The sequence below is a fragment of the Apis laboriosa genome, unplaced genomic scaffold (assembly GCF_014066325.1).
Source record: "Apis laboriosa isolate Shangri-la unplaced genomic scaffold, ASM1406632v1 scaffold14452_cov158, whole genome shotgun sequence".
NCBI lineage: Eukaryota > Metazoa > Arthropoda > Insecta > Hymenoptera > Apidae > Apis > Apis laboriosa.
The window spans coordinates 239,788-252,868 of NW_025221536.1; the positions used below are offsets into that span (position 1 = coordinate 239,788).

At 26.6% G+C, this 13,081-nt stretch overlaps 4 protein-coding genes across 9 annotated transcripts in view; 3 read left to right on the top strand and 1 right to left on the bottom strand.

Annotated features, from left to right (window-relative positions):
• LOC122721144 (epidermal growth factor receptor) overlaps positions 1–5,106 on the top strand; it is a 166,062-nt gene extending 160,956 nt beyond the window's left edge. For all 3 annotated transcript variants that reach the window (XM_043948458.1, XM_043948457.1, XM_043948456.1), the window contains 4 exons: positions 77–1,279; positions 1,421–1,829; positions 2,210–2,389; positions 2,483–5,106. In XM_043948458.1, the coding sequence (XP_043804393.1) occupies positions 77–1,279; positions 1,421–1,829; positions 2,210–2,389; positions 2,483–2,790 (2,100 nt within the window). In that variant the 3' untranslated portion in view covers positions 2,791–5,106. The remainder of the gene's footprint in view (positions 1–76; positions 1,280–1,420; positions 1,830–2,209; positions 2,390–2,482) is intronic.
• Positions 5,107–5,623: 517 nt separating this feature from the next.
• LOC122721145 (uncharacterized protein YER152C-like) lies at positions 5,624–8,336 on the top strand. Of its 4 annotated transcripts, none has more exons than XM_043948460.1 (7): positions 5,624–6,010; positions 6,104–6,380; positions 6,597–6,758; positions 6,968–7,088; positions 7,555–7,669; positions 7,874–7,979; positions 8,056–8,336. In XM_043948460.1, the coding sequence occupies exons 1-7, from the start codon at positions 5,849–5,851 to the stop codon at positions 8,250–8,252; spliced, it is 1,140 nt and encodes a 379-aa protein (XP_043804395.1). In that variant the 5' UTR covers positions 5,624–5,848; the 3' UTR covers positions 8,253–8,336. The 4 variants fall into 4 exon arrangements, with proteins under 4 accessions (XP_043804395.1, XP_043804394.1, XP_043804396.1 ...); XM_043948459.1 differs by having other exon boundaries at positions 5,625–6,010; positions 6,836–7,088; XM_043948461.1 differs by having other exon boundaries at positions 5,625–6,010; positions 6,836–7,088; positions 7,905–7,979; positions 8,056–8,196.
• A 366-nt stretch (positions 8,337–8,702) lies between these two features.
• LOC122721146 (ribosome-recycling factor, mitochondrial) lies at positions 8,703–9,836 on the bottom strand. The gene is made up of 2 exons (XM_043948463.1): positions 9,055–9,836; positions 8,703–8,979 (listed from the first exon to the last, which is right to left on the bottom strand). The coding sequence occupies exons 1-2, from the start codon at positions 9,591–9,593 to the stop codon at positions 8,742–8,744; spliced, it is 777 nt and encodes a 258-aa protein (XP_043804398.1). The 5' UTR covers positions 9,594–9,836; the 3' UTR covers positions 8,703–8,741.
• Positions 9,837–11,182: 1,346 nt separating this feature from the next.
• Positions 11,183–12,480, top strand: LOC122721132 (interferon-inducible double-stranded RNA-dependent protein kinase activator A homolog). The gene is made up of 2 exons (XM_043948442.1): positions 11,183–11,666; positions 11,741–12,480. Exons 1-2 carry the CDS (start codon positions 11,322–11,324, stop codon positions 12,401–12,403), a joined length of 1,008 nt encoding a protein of 335 aa, XP_043804377.1. The 5' UTR covers positions 11,183–11,321; the 3' UTR covers positions 12,404–12,480.
• The last annotated feature ends 601 nt before the right edge of the window (positions 12,481–13,081 follow it).

The window sequence follows — 13,081 nt, forward strand, 5'->3', positions numbered from 1 at the left end:
TCAAATATCTTAAGATTTTCATTTGCTTCTTGGCAAAATTATCTAAGTTTAAATATTTTCTCTTCTTTTATTCTAGGATGAAGATATAGACGGGAACACTACATCTTTCAACTGCACCGAAACGTGTACTCCCGAATATCCTCACAAAATCTTCAATCCAGACAGCGAACCGTATTGTTCGCTTGAAACCGCCGGTTTAATAGAAAACGAACTTCAACCGGCCATCTTAGCAGGTGTCGCAGTATTTGCTTTAGCGTTTCTAGTGGTGGCGGCCATCATCATGTATTTCTGGCGTGTACGAGCAAAAGCCAAAGAAAACACCGTGAAAATGACAATGGCATTAACTGGTTTGGACGACAACGAACCCCTTCGGCCAACTGGCGTGAAGCCAAATTTAGCGAAATTACGTATAATAAAGGAAGAAGAAATGAGAAAGGGTGGGATTTTAGGATACGGTGCTTTTGGAAATGTTTACAAAGGTGTTTGGGTACCCGAAGGAGAGAACGTGAAGATTCCAGTGGCTATAAAAGTTTTGCACGATGGTACAGGAGCGAACACTTCGAAAGAATTCTTAGACGAGGCGTACATCATGGCCAGCGTGGAACATCCGAACTTACTTCAATTACTGGCCGTTTGCATGACGTCACAAATGATGTTGGTGACCCAATTGATGCCTTTGGGCTGCCTCCTCGACTTCGTGCGCAGATACAAAGATAAAATTGGCTCGAAAGCGTTGCTGAATTGGTGTACACAGATTGCCAGAGGGATGGCCTATTTGGAGGAGAGAAGATTGGTTCACAGAGATCTTGCAGCTCGAAACGTTCTCGTGCAAACGCCTAATTGCGTTAAGATCACCGATTTTGGATTGGCCAAATTGTTGGACATCAACGAGGAACAATACAAGGCTGCCGGTGGCAAGATGCCGATCAAATGGCTGGCATTGGAGTGCATTCAACACCGAGTGTTCACCCACAAGTCGGATGTTTGGGCTTTCGGCGTGACTATCTGGGAGGTTCTTACTTATGGTGGTAGGCCGTACGAAAACGTGCCTGCCCGAAACGTGCCAGAATTATTGGAGAAAGGCGAAAGATTACCTCAACCGGCGATTTGTACAATTGACGTGTATATGATCATGATCAAATGTTGGATGTTGGACGCCGAATCGAGGCCTAGTTTTAAAGAATTGGCGGAAGACTTTGCGAAGATGTCCAGAGATCCTGGCCGATATCTTGCTATCAAGGGCGATAAATACATGAGACTACCTTCGTATACACTGCAGGTTAGTGAATTCGTAAATAGACAAATTTTAATTATACGATATTAAAATTTGTTCTTTAATTTTACAATAAAATTTGCAAATGAACAATTAATTTCAAATAATCTTTTAATAATTTGCAATAATTTGCAATAATTTATTTAGGACGAAAAGGAGATGATACGAAATCTTGCATCAGCTATGGACGGTCCCGAGGCTTTAGTAGATGCTGACGAGTATCTACAGCCAAAATCCAGGGCTCCGATTCCACCAGGACTTTCTGCATCCAGTACTTCCGGCTCTCCGCCAAACACGCCTGTGAAACCTTGCTGGCCAAATGGAAAACCATTAGCCGCCGACTCTCCCACGCCCCAGAATCAACAAAATTGGGACAGGGAGTTGTTGAGGTATGGCGCGAATCACAGGAACGGAAATGTATCATCGCACGAACCAGGAAATTCCGCACAACACGGGCATTACACGCCTCCGAACGGCCATTGTGGACATGTCGTGGGATCGGATAGTACAGCTTCGAGATATTGTTCGGATCCGTTGAAAATGATCGATGTCAGAGGTGAATTGATTGTTTATTTAGAATTTTAAATATCTTCTTAAATATTTCATTAATGCATCGTGTAATATTATTATTTATAAATAAGAATTAATAATTAATATCTCCAAATGGATGAAATTGTTGTTTACTTGTGATAGAAAGAATTGAGATCATCAATTTTTATCGTAATCTAAATCATTATGGAGTGACGATCGTTATAAATGCTAATATATTACATAACATAATGGCAACTTGTGGATGTACACAATGATAGATAATTAAAATTAATATTAAAAAAATATTAATTTCTCAATAATAGAATTAATATTATTTCGATAAATAACGATACAAATAAATATAGGAATATTAAATAACAATGTGTTCTATTATTATGTACATAGATTGCGATGTGACAGATGATTGTTTCGACGGTGAAGTGAACTCTGCTCATCAGCAAGCTCAAGTAGGTAATCTAAAGCTCGATTTGCCATTGGACGAAGACGATTATTTGATGCCATCGCCGCAATTGCCAACGAATACAACGCAATACATGGATCTCATAGGGGACTCGAAACCTACGGGTAAGCACGAAATCTTTTCCAAATCATCTCGAATTTAAAATTTATTAGAATGTAAATGATAATTCGTATAATTCTTATTGTTATTATCTCCAGAAATGGAACCAAAGCGAGTAAACAACGGTTACCGGAAGTATCCTGAATTCCTCACCATTCAAGGGAAAACATCGTTGGATAATCCAGAGTACATAATGTCTCAGGACGAAGGACCATTAACTCCGCAAACGATAGGTATTCCGACACCTGATCTGGAAAAGGTTTTAACCAATGGAACTTTTGGGTCTCAAGTGAGACAAAGGAGTTCCGAAGAAGAATCCGATCATGAGTATTACAACGATTTCGATCGCTTGGAACGTGAACTGCAACCGTTGAAACCCCTTAGGAAGAACGAAACGACCGTTTGATTTCAAGTGAAATAATGTTAGATATGAACTATAACATTATGATACTAGAATTCGAAAGCCAGGATATCGTTCAATCGTTTGTTGATCGAGTGTCTCAGATGAATTCGAGCGCAACAGATGAATACATGAACGTAAAATGGCATAAACACGAATGTATCCGGCTCCTCGTTCTTGAGGAAACTTCTTCACAGTGTACTTACAAAGGACACTTTGTACTCAAAAGTGCCGTGTTTGATTGTGATTAGATGTAAAACGTATGAAACTGTGCTAATTTCACTTTTCAACGAGCTGATTAGAGAATAAAAAAATACACGCGTGTAACGCGCGTCATGAACTATTAAAAAGCGTGCGTGCGATGAACAAGTAGTGCAAAGATAATCTTAATGTGCCATTTACCGTGGCTTGTAAATAAAGAAAAGAAAAAGTACTATCTACCACTTGTATAAGACTATTAAAAGTTTAGGGAAACGATGTGCAAGTAAATGGCATAAATAATTGTTTCTTTCCTATCTCTGTCTTCGATTTTTAACTTTGATGGGCCACATTCGCGCGATTTCGCTTTGTTTAATCTTTTTATATCTGTTGAAGTTTTTTTTTTCTTTTGTTTTAATAATATTAACGTGTTGAAATATAGAAAATTGTTTTAAACGCGCGGATGTGGACATTTGTCTGTCGAAAGAATAAAAATTATTACACACAAGTATCCTGTATTCTTCTCTTTCGTTCTTTTGTTTGAATTGTATATTTCACGCGATTGATTATGCATGAGCTGTCAAAAATTGCACACGGGGCTCTTCAGAAATTAAATTAAAGATCTGACGAAAATTAAAGCCTCTTCGTGGTGCGGAATATCAGTTCGCCCCTTGACTGTGATAAGAAACGTTTTACTATTACTCAAAGAACTATTTTACTCGGAGGACAAAAGAAACATTTCGATCGTTTATCCTCTCCTGCTTTCTCTTTTCTTCTATTTCTCTTTCTCTCTCTATATATATATATATATTGCAGTAAGCTACGACAGTACCAGTAACGAATTGTCCTAATTTACTGCCTGAATAGTAACGAGTTTCTTGAGTCGCAACACGAAGATCAATCGGAATCCAGGGATTCATAGAAATATTCAAAAGGACAATGAAAGAAATGGACGCTTGTTTCCCGAGATTCTTGTCTTGCGGCTCTACTTAATAAAATGTTTTAACGATGCTCTATATTTTTTTATGCCATCGCCTTTTGTATGTGGGACCAATGAAATTGGCCTCGGCCGAGCGCAATTATCTCGATTTTTATTCGTAGAAACGCGTCTGTACATAGATTAGTGATTAGCGCGTAAGATATTCTACATTAGTAGAAAACGGAAAGTACTTGAGTAAAATAAGTAAGCTGTATGTTTTCTTTTCCATTTCGAAAATGGGACGTACGAAAGAGAAAATACGTCACAAACGAAATAAACTAAGCGCAGCGCCGATATGCGAATTATATACGGGGTTGTGCTGTGCCGCGTAATCATAGGATTAGGACGTGCCATGTTGTGTACAGGGAACGCGCGGAAGAAAAAAAAAAAAAAGAAAAAATAATAAAAAATGGCGCACATATTTCGTTATTAGGGAGATCGTATTATATGATCGTGTTCAAATTTGAAATTTAAGAAGAAAAAAAAAAAAAAATAGATACATCGAGGCATTTGTATTCGATTAGTTAAAATAACATGTTTAAGCGTGCACGAGATTTACGATCTCATTCATGATGGTATAGTATCAAATTTTTAACAATGCTCGAGATTCTGTGATAAAACTGGGATCAATTTTGAAAAAAAAATTATTTAATAATAATATATTTTACGATATATTTTTGATAATAATAAAATTGCACGAATTTCTAATCTCGTCGCACGTGGAATGCATGCTCTTACGTAAAGGATGATAGAATAAAAAAGAATGTACATTGCGTTAAGCGTTATTAATGATTACGTTGACTTTTTTTTTTCCTGTAATATATTATATTTGTATCAATAATTGTGTTGCCGAACGGATCAACGTGTATCGCGAGAAAAAGAAAAAAAAAAAAGAATGAGAAAACGTGTCTTTCTCCCACATGCCTCTCCCGACATTATTCCTGTCCCTATAATTCCGTGTAAAATCAGCAGTGACAACTGCAAGCGTAAATTTGAAATTGTACAATACCGTTCGATAGCCGGGATAAAATAGTTGCAAGGAATTGCATTTGCCATTCGGTTGTGGACATAGAACTTATAAAACTTTATAATATCATTATATATCGTAAAGAAGTTATTGTAATAAAGAACCATCATCATTCTTACGAGAGCTCACAGTTTGTTTCTTTTTTTGCACCAACATTTCATATTTATTATTATATTATTATTATGTATTATATTTTATATTTTTTTTGATATACATAAATAAATAAATTTGTTTTTTTAAATTTACAATAAATTGCGGAAAAAAAATTACCGTAATAAAACGACTTATCGTAATATATATTTATTTATTTCAGGAAATTTTAAAGAAAATGTATCAAATTTTCATTCGCGAACCAAGTTGCTAAATATTTCAATGAAGTAATGCGAACTACTGAATTTAATTAATTGAATTGAATAATATTATAGTGCAGAACAAAACAAATTAATAAAATATAATGTTAAACAATATTTGAAACGTTTAAATGACCGGTATTCCCCCACTCAACGGTACAATTCTTGTAATTGTTCGTAGACGAATGAAACCATGCAAGAGATTCTACTACGTTGTAATTTTCCCACTCTCGATCTTTTCGTTTGTTATCACTAGTTACGTACAATTATACAGATTAGATAAACTCACATAAACTATATTTCGTCTGTTTTTGTACAATTTAATAATTATAATACGAATAAAAAAAGAATTATCGAATATAATTTACGAATCGAATTTTGATTTATAAATTAAATAAATAAAACGGTGAAAAAAAAGTGTTTTTTAAGTTAATTCGTTGCTTATTTAGCTTTGAAGCTTTTGATAAAACTTAATTGAATTATTTATTGAAAAAAACTCAGTTTGTAACAATGGAAACAATAAGTGATCCATATCGAAGACATCTTTTCGACAACGATTCTATGTTTAATGTTTATAAAGAAGAAACAACGAATTTATCAGTTGGTGCTCCCGGTCCTGACCTACTCCAATATTGTGTAGAAATGATGAAAAAAGCAACAGATCATCGATTGGTAAAAAGTTAAAAATATATAATTTTATTACAATACGTATTAATTTATTACTAATGATTTTAATGGTTATATTGAAAAAATATTTCATTTTAGGAAGAAGAAAAGAAAGAAGGAAAATATTATTTGTTTCAATATGGCATCACAGCAGGCTTATGGGAATGTCGTGAAGAATTAGCAAAATTTTTAACTAGACGTTATGGTGATCCTGTGAAACGTGAAAATTTAATTTTAACATGTGGAGCTTCACATGGTTTGCAACTTTTATTGAATACTATTATCGCTCCAAACGGAATAATTTTTGTAGAGGAAGTCACTTATATGATAGCCTTAGATGCTTTTAAACAATTTCCATTAATGAAAATAATCACAGGTATGTTTTCCAAATTTTTCTCATTTATATTATAAATTTAATTAATGTTAATAAATCTAGACTAATATTAATAAATCTATGCTAATCTTTATTTATATATAGAATGTAGAGAATGTAGAGAATTCAAGTCATACTAATATTTAAAATGCATTATATGAAATTCTTATTAAAGTTTTTAATAATTATATATTTATTTATTTATTATTTTTAATATAGTACCAATGAAAAACGATATGGTAGATGTTAATGCATTTGAAAAAATAGTTATGAAACAGAAATGTGACCATAATTTTTTAACAAATGAGCAAAAAATATTTTGGGCTATGTTTTATACAATACCCACTTTTCATAATCCAACTGGATCAACTTTACTTGCTGGTAAATTAAAAATTTGTATATTTTGTCCAATTTGTTAAAAATTTAAAAGATCTTTTTATTTACTTTTTTTTAAATAGAAAATTGTAAGCGTCTCGTTGAAATAGCACGAAAAAATTCTATAATAATCGCCTGTGATGATGTATATAACTTATTATATTATGGAGATGGTTTACCACCACATCGATTATTTTTTTATGATCAACCAACAGATTCTGAATATCGAGATGGCAATATTATATCTAATGGGACATTCTCAAAAATTTTTTCTCCTGGTCTTCGTTTCGGATGGATGGAATGTAGTCCACGAATTGCCAAAATTTTTAGACAATCGTAAATATAATATTTCTTTTCTATTATTCTTTTCATTTCTTTAATTATTAATATTAAGATGTATATATGACATATTGAAATTTAAATTAACAGCACTAATGAATTTAAATCTAGTATAGAAATTATTTATAACAGATATTTATTTATATTGCGAAAAATGTGCAAATGAAGATATGTAGATATCTTAACGATGATTAGTAATTTAAAATTTAATAATCAGATATTAAGAAGTTAATTATTTAAAGTTTAAAAATGATTTTAAAAATGATAAAGTGATTTATAATCGCATTATTTTCAAAAATAGAAATATTGTATTTATAAAGATTTAGTTGTTAAACAAAATATCAATCAATTGATAAACTGTTAAGAGAACTACAATTGTAAAAAATATTTTTGATATATAAATTTTTTAGGGATTAATTAATATATTATTATTCGATTTTTATAAATTAATATTTTATAATAGAGGAATCTTATGCAGCGGTGGTGCTGTTAATCATTATATATTCGGTATTGTCACAAGTTTACTACAACTAAATATACAAGATAATTACCTCGATAAATTAATACAAATATATAAGGTATGTTTCATGAAGTGAATTAAATTATTATTAATTTATATTTGAATAGTATTTTCTATTTCATACTTAAAGTTTAAAGATTATAATCAATATATATGCATATTTAATAAATTTAAATAAATTCTAAAATTAAATATAGATATTTCAAGAAAATTTAAACATTTGAATTTAAAAAAAATAGATAAATGAATGTATTTTATATAGGAACGATTATCTATATTATGTAATATATTAGATCATTGTTTACCACAAGGCTGTTCATATAAAAAACCAGAAGGTGGTTATTTTGTATGGATTCATCTTCCCTTAGGTAACATATTTTTAAATTACTTATAATAAATAAATTTTTTATATTAAAAGAAAATTTAATTTTTTTTAACTTATAGATATAAAAGGTAGTAATTTTATTGAATGGTGTCAAGAAACATTTAAAGTATCTGCTATTCCTGGAATACGATTCTCATATTTAGAAAAATCTCATAATTTCTTACGACTTAGTATAAGTTTTCATAAAAAAGAAATTTTAGAAACTGCCACAAGAACTCTCTGCAAAGCTCTTTTTAATTATATAAATAATGTATAATTATATATATATCAGAAAAAATATGTAAATAATAATATTTACATATAATTATATAAAAAATAAAAATTGTAATTTTTATATTAAAAGAAAATATATATTAATTATAATAATGTGTAATAGTTTGCCTATTGTTTATTTATATAGTATAATAATATATTTATTATAATATATATTGTCTTTTATATAATAAATAAATTTAATTATAAAATGTTATTATAAAATTTCTATTTTATAATTATTCAATTATCAATTATCTATANTAATATAAACTTTAACAAACTATTATTAATATTTAAATAATTTTAATAAATTATTATTAATATAATCTAAAATAAAATATGATAAAAACACAATCAACAATAATAATAATAATATTATATCATATACAATATTTATTATATATATATATTTTAGAATTTTATATAGAACAAAAAAATATATGATCTTATATTTATGTTTGTGCAAACATATAAAATATAAAAATTAAAATTATTCTCCTAAAAGTTCTTTTTGTTTTGATTTTAATAATTGTTCTGCTTTTTTTACATACTCTTTTTGTGTAGCGTTTATATAATCTTCAGCTTTAAAAATTAAATCTTTTGGTGCATTTTCATGATTTTTCAACTCTTTAATGTATTCATTTCTTATATCACTAATAATATCTTTGCATTTATTAAAATATTGTTTTGCTGTTTTTGTTAAAACTTCTCTATGTTCCTTTGTAATTCTATTAAATTTTATAAGAATATTAATAGATTAAACAAAAATAATAAATTATACATTTAATATTAAGAAAACTTACTTAGGTATTGGAATATAAATAGTTGTACCCTCTTGTTGTGGATTTAAATTCATTTGAGATTTTGATAAAGTTTCTAAAATATTTGGAATTATTTGTGGAAATGCAGATACATTTAATATCATCATATTAGGTTTACGATTAATTTCTACAAGCTCTTCAAGATTATGTTCTTCACCTTCAAATGTTATAGTTAATTCTTCTATAGCACCTATTCTTGTACGTAGAGGTAGATTTTTTATCATTTGATCTTTATATTTTTTAATTGTTCCATCAAACCGTGATATCATATTTTCTACTTTTATAACATTACGTATTTCATCAAGATTAATATGTATCACTTTTTTTTTCTCTTTATATCGATCTTTATTTTTTAATAATATATTTGCAGTAGAAAATTTATTTACATTATTCAAATTAAATAAAAAATTATTGTGTATATTTATTAATTTAAATGGTATTAAAGTATTTTTATAATTTCTTAAATGATATAAAGCATTAAATTCTATAATCCAAATTTTTGAAAAATTTAAATTTATCATTGTTTGAATATTTAATATAGATTTTTTGCGATCTTTATAACGTATTTATACACATTTGATAGAAATATATTAATTAATATTACAATGATAAAATTTCACTCCAATCGATGTTAAAATTAATGATAATTAACACGATATGATGAGATTAAAAATCCTTACTAACGTTTTACATTAACACAATTTGACGAGGTTAGAAACCAGTACAGTATACCATACACTAACTAGATAGCAGCATGTTCTATAAAATTATAATATATAAATTTAAATCAAAATTTAAAAAAAGAATATATAGTGTGCTTATTAATATATTTCGTATGTACATATAATATATTTATATTTTTCAGTATATAATAATATATATTATAAAAATATAATAGTTTATATTATAAAAAATATAAATATTTTTATTTAATACAATATTTCTTGTACAATTTTTAAAATATTATTTTAAAATATTAAAATAATCAATAATTAGTATAAAAAATATTAAATAAGAATAAATTAAAATAAAAAGATAAAATAATTTAAAAAATAATTAATATGTACTTGATAAATGAAACATGTTTACGTTACAATATTGTATTAACTTATTAATCTATATTAATTATTAATCTAATTAAAAATATATTTGAATATTTGAATATTATTAAAATATTTATTTTTAAAAACATTATTTTAAAAACATTTTAAATTCCACTAAAATTTGCCTTAATCATATATCTTGATATAAAAACAAAATAGTGACGCATCAATAATAATCAATTATATGTTTTGTAACAAAGTATTTTAATAGACTTTATATTAATATTTATAATTTATATCAAAAATGTAGATTCTTAAAATAATAAAATATGCATATAATAATAATATTTATAAAAACTAGTTTTGAATTTTTTCGTATGTTTATTGGTATGAATTGAAGTAAATTTTTTTTTTTAATGTTGTAAACAAATCATAAGAGTTCAAAAGTGATCTATCCTATTCTTCCCTTATTTATGAAGTGAATAAACACTTTTTTTTGGAATGAGTTATTTTCTAACTAATAGTTCTTATAATTTAACTGAAAGATATCTTTTCTTCAAGATGAGGTAAGTATTCTACGTTATTAGCAAAAAAAAAAAAAAAAAAAAATCGATTGAACATTTTTATGGATACAATTTATTAAATAAAATATTGTAGAATATATTGTGAAATATACAATTATACAACATAATTTGTGAAGAATTATATATATTTATTATATATAAAGAATTATTTTTATATATATTTATAATTAATGTTGATTTGTTTTTCTTACAATATTAGTTATTATTATAATTAAATTATTAATATATTCATTATATATATTATAATGATTATAATTGTTTGTTTATTTTGTTTATTTTGTTTATTTTTATAATTGTTTTGAATTATAATTGTTTTTGATAAAATATATTGTATTATAAATTTAAATATTTTATGAAAAAAAAATTTTTCTATTTTTACATATTTATCAATATATTTATCATTAGTTTTATCATTTTTCATTTAGTTTTTTTTATTGTTTACAGATAATATGATGTATATATAAATATATCAATAAAAATCATATAAATTTAATTTAATGCAAAATTATAATAATTTATTATAAATTTAATTTAATGCAAAATTATAATAATTATTAATAAAAAGTGATTATAAAATTGATATTATTGATATAAAGATAGAATTAAGCAATCTGTATTTAAAATGAGTAAAACACCAGTATCTATTTTACAAGAAATGATGGTAAAAAATAAGATAACACCTAATTATGAACTTATACATGATGGAGGAGGTTCACATATGAATGTTTTTGCGTATCAAGTAAAATGTGATGATCTTACTGCTTCTGGTATTGGACGTTCTAAGAAAGATGCAAAACATGAAGCTGCAAAAGCAATGCTAGAAATTATTGCAACACATAGAGGTTATTTACAATTACCAGCATCACCAGCTCAATCACCTGTAAGAACACCTTTACCACCAACAATTCCTGAAATACCAAGAATTCCACCAGATATACCATTTGTTAATGCAGTTGGTGCTTTACAAGTAAGTCATATTTATCTGTTTAAATATTATTGATTCATTGTAATAATATCAATATGTATTAATAATTATTATAGGATTTGTGTGTTGAAAACAATTTACAAGATCCTAAGTATCAGCAAATTAGTGATGTTGGGCCTCCACATGCAAAGATTTTTACTATTGAATGTGAAGTAGCAACTCTTAAAGAAATTGGTGTTGCAAAAACGAAAAAGCAAGCTAAACAGGAAGCTGCTAAAAAAATGTTAGATAAATTAACTGATTTAGTACCTGATTTAAATGATATATTTGACAAAAAAAAACAAAATATTGATCCGGAAATGGAAAATTCTAATAAAATTGCTAAGGCTCAATATACTAAACTTTCAAAATTACCTACAGCTAAAAAAGTTAATTTAGGTGTTAAGTTATCAGAATATCATATTCAATTTAAGTCTCAATATGATGATGAAACACGTAAAGAAATAATTGAAAGAATTTTATCTGTTATTCCATCAAATCAAAATCATGTTTCTGAAGAATGTATAGAACATTTAATAAAAAAATTTGAAGATATATTGATAGATATTGGTTTAGATTTTACATCTCTATGTATTCCATCTTCAGAAAATATCATTATAGCTATGAGAATAAATACATGTCCTAGTATTGTAGAACTTGCTTTAGGAGAAACAAAAAGTGAAACTAAATTACGTGCATTACAAAAAATGATAGATACTATAGTAGTTTTTTTGACATAATAGAATTAATTAAAAATAAAACAGATGACTTTTATGCGTATATTATATTTAATAAGAATATTTTGTTAAAGAATATTTTTTTTTACATATTTTGAAACAAATTTTGAAACAAATTTGTTTATTAGGAGGAAATTTACAGAGTTTTTGTTAATTTTATATTGAAATATTTGAAAATATTAATTATTTTTTTATTTTGACTTTATATTGAAAAACTTTAAAATATAAATGCATCTAGATATATCTATATTTTTCAAACATTTTTTTTTTTAAACAAACATATTTTTCAAATATAGATTTGTAAAATTTTTCTATCCAAAGATTTCTATTCTTCGTAATAAAATTTTTTAGAAATATAATTTTATATAATATAAAATTATTTTATTTTAAATATATATATAAATTTTGTAGATTTGTGTTTAATATAATTTTCACGAAATATTGTTTATTTTATTTTAAAATCAATATATTATAATATGAAAGATTAATTATTGTACTGTATTTTTTTTTCTTACAGAATTTTAAATCTCCATTTCAATATAAAAAATGCAGAAAAAAAATAGATGTAAAAAATAACTGATATTTCAAATAAATTTTATATTATTTTTCTTTTTTTCTTATTTAATATATTTATATTTATGTGTATATATTAGGATATTAGATCTATATTATGGAACAAAA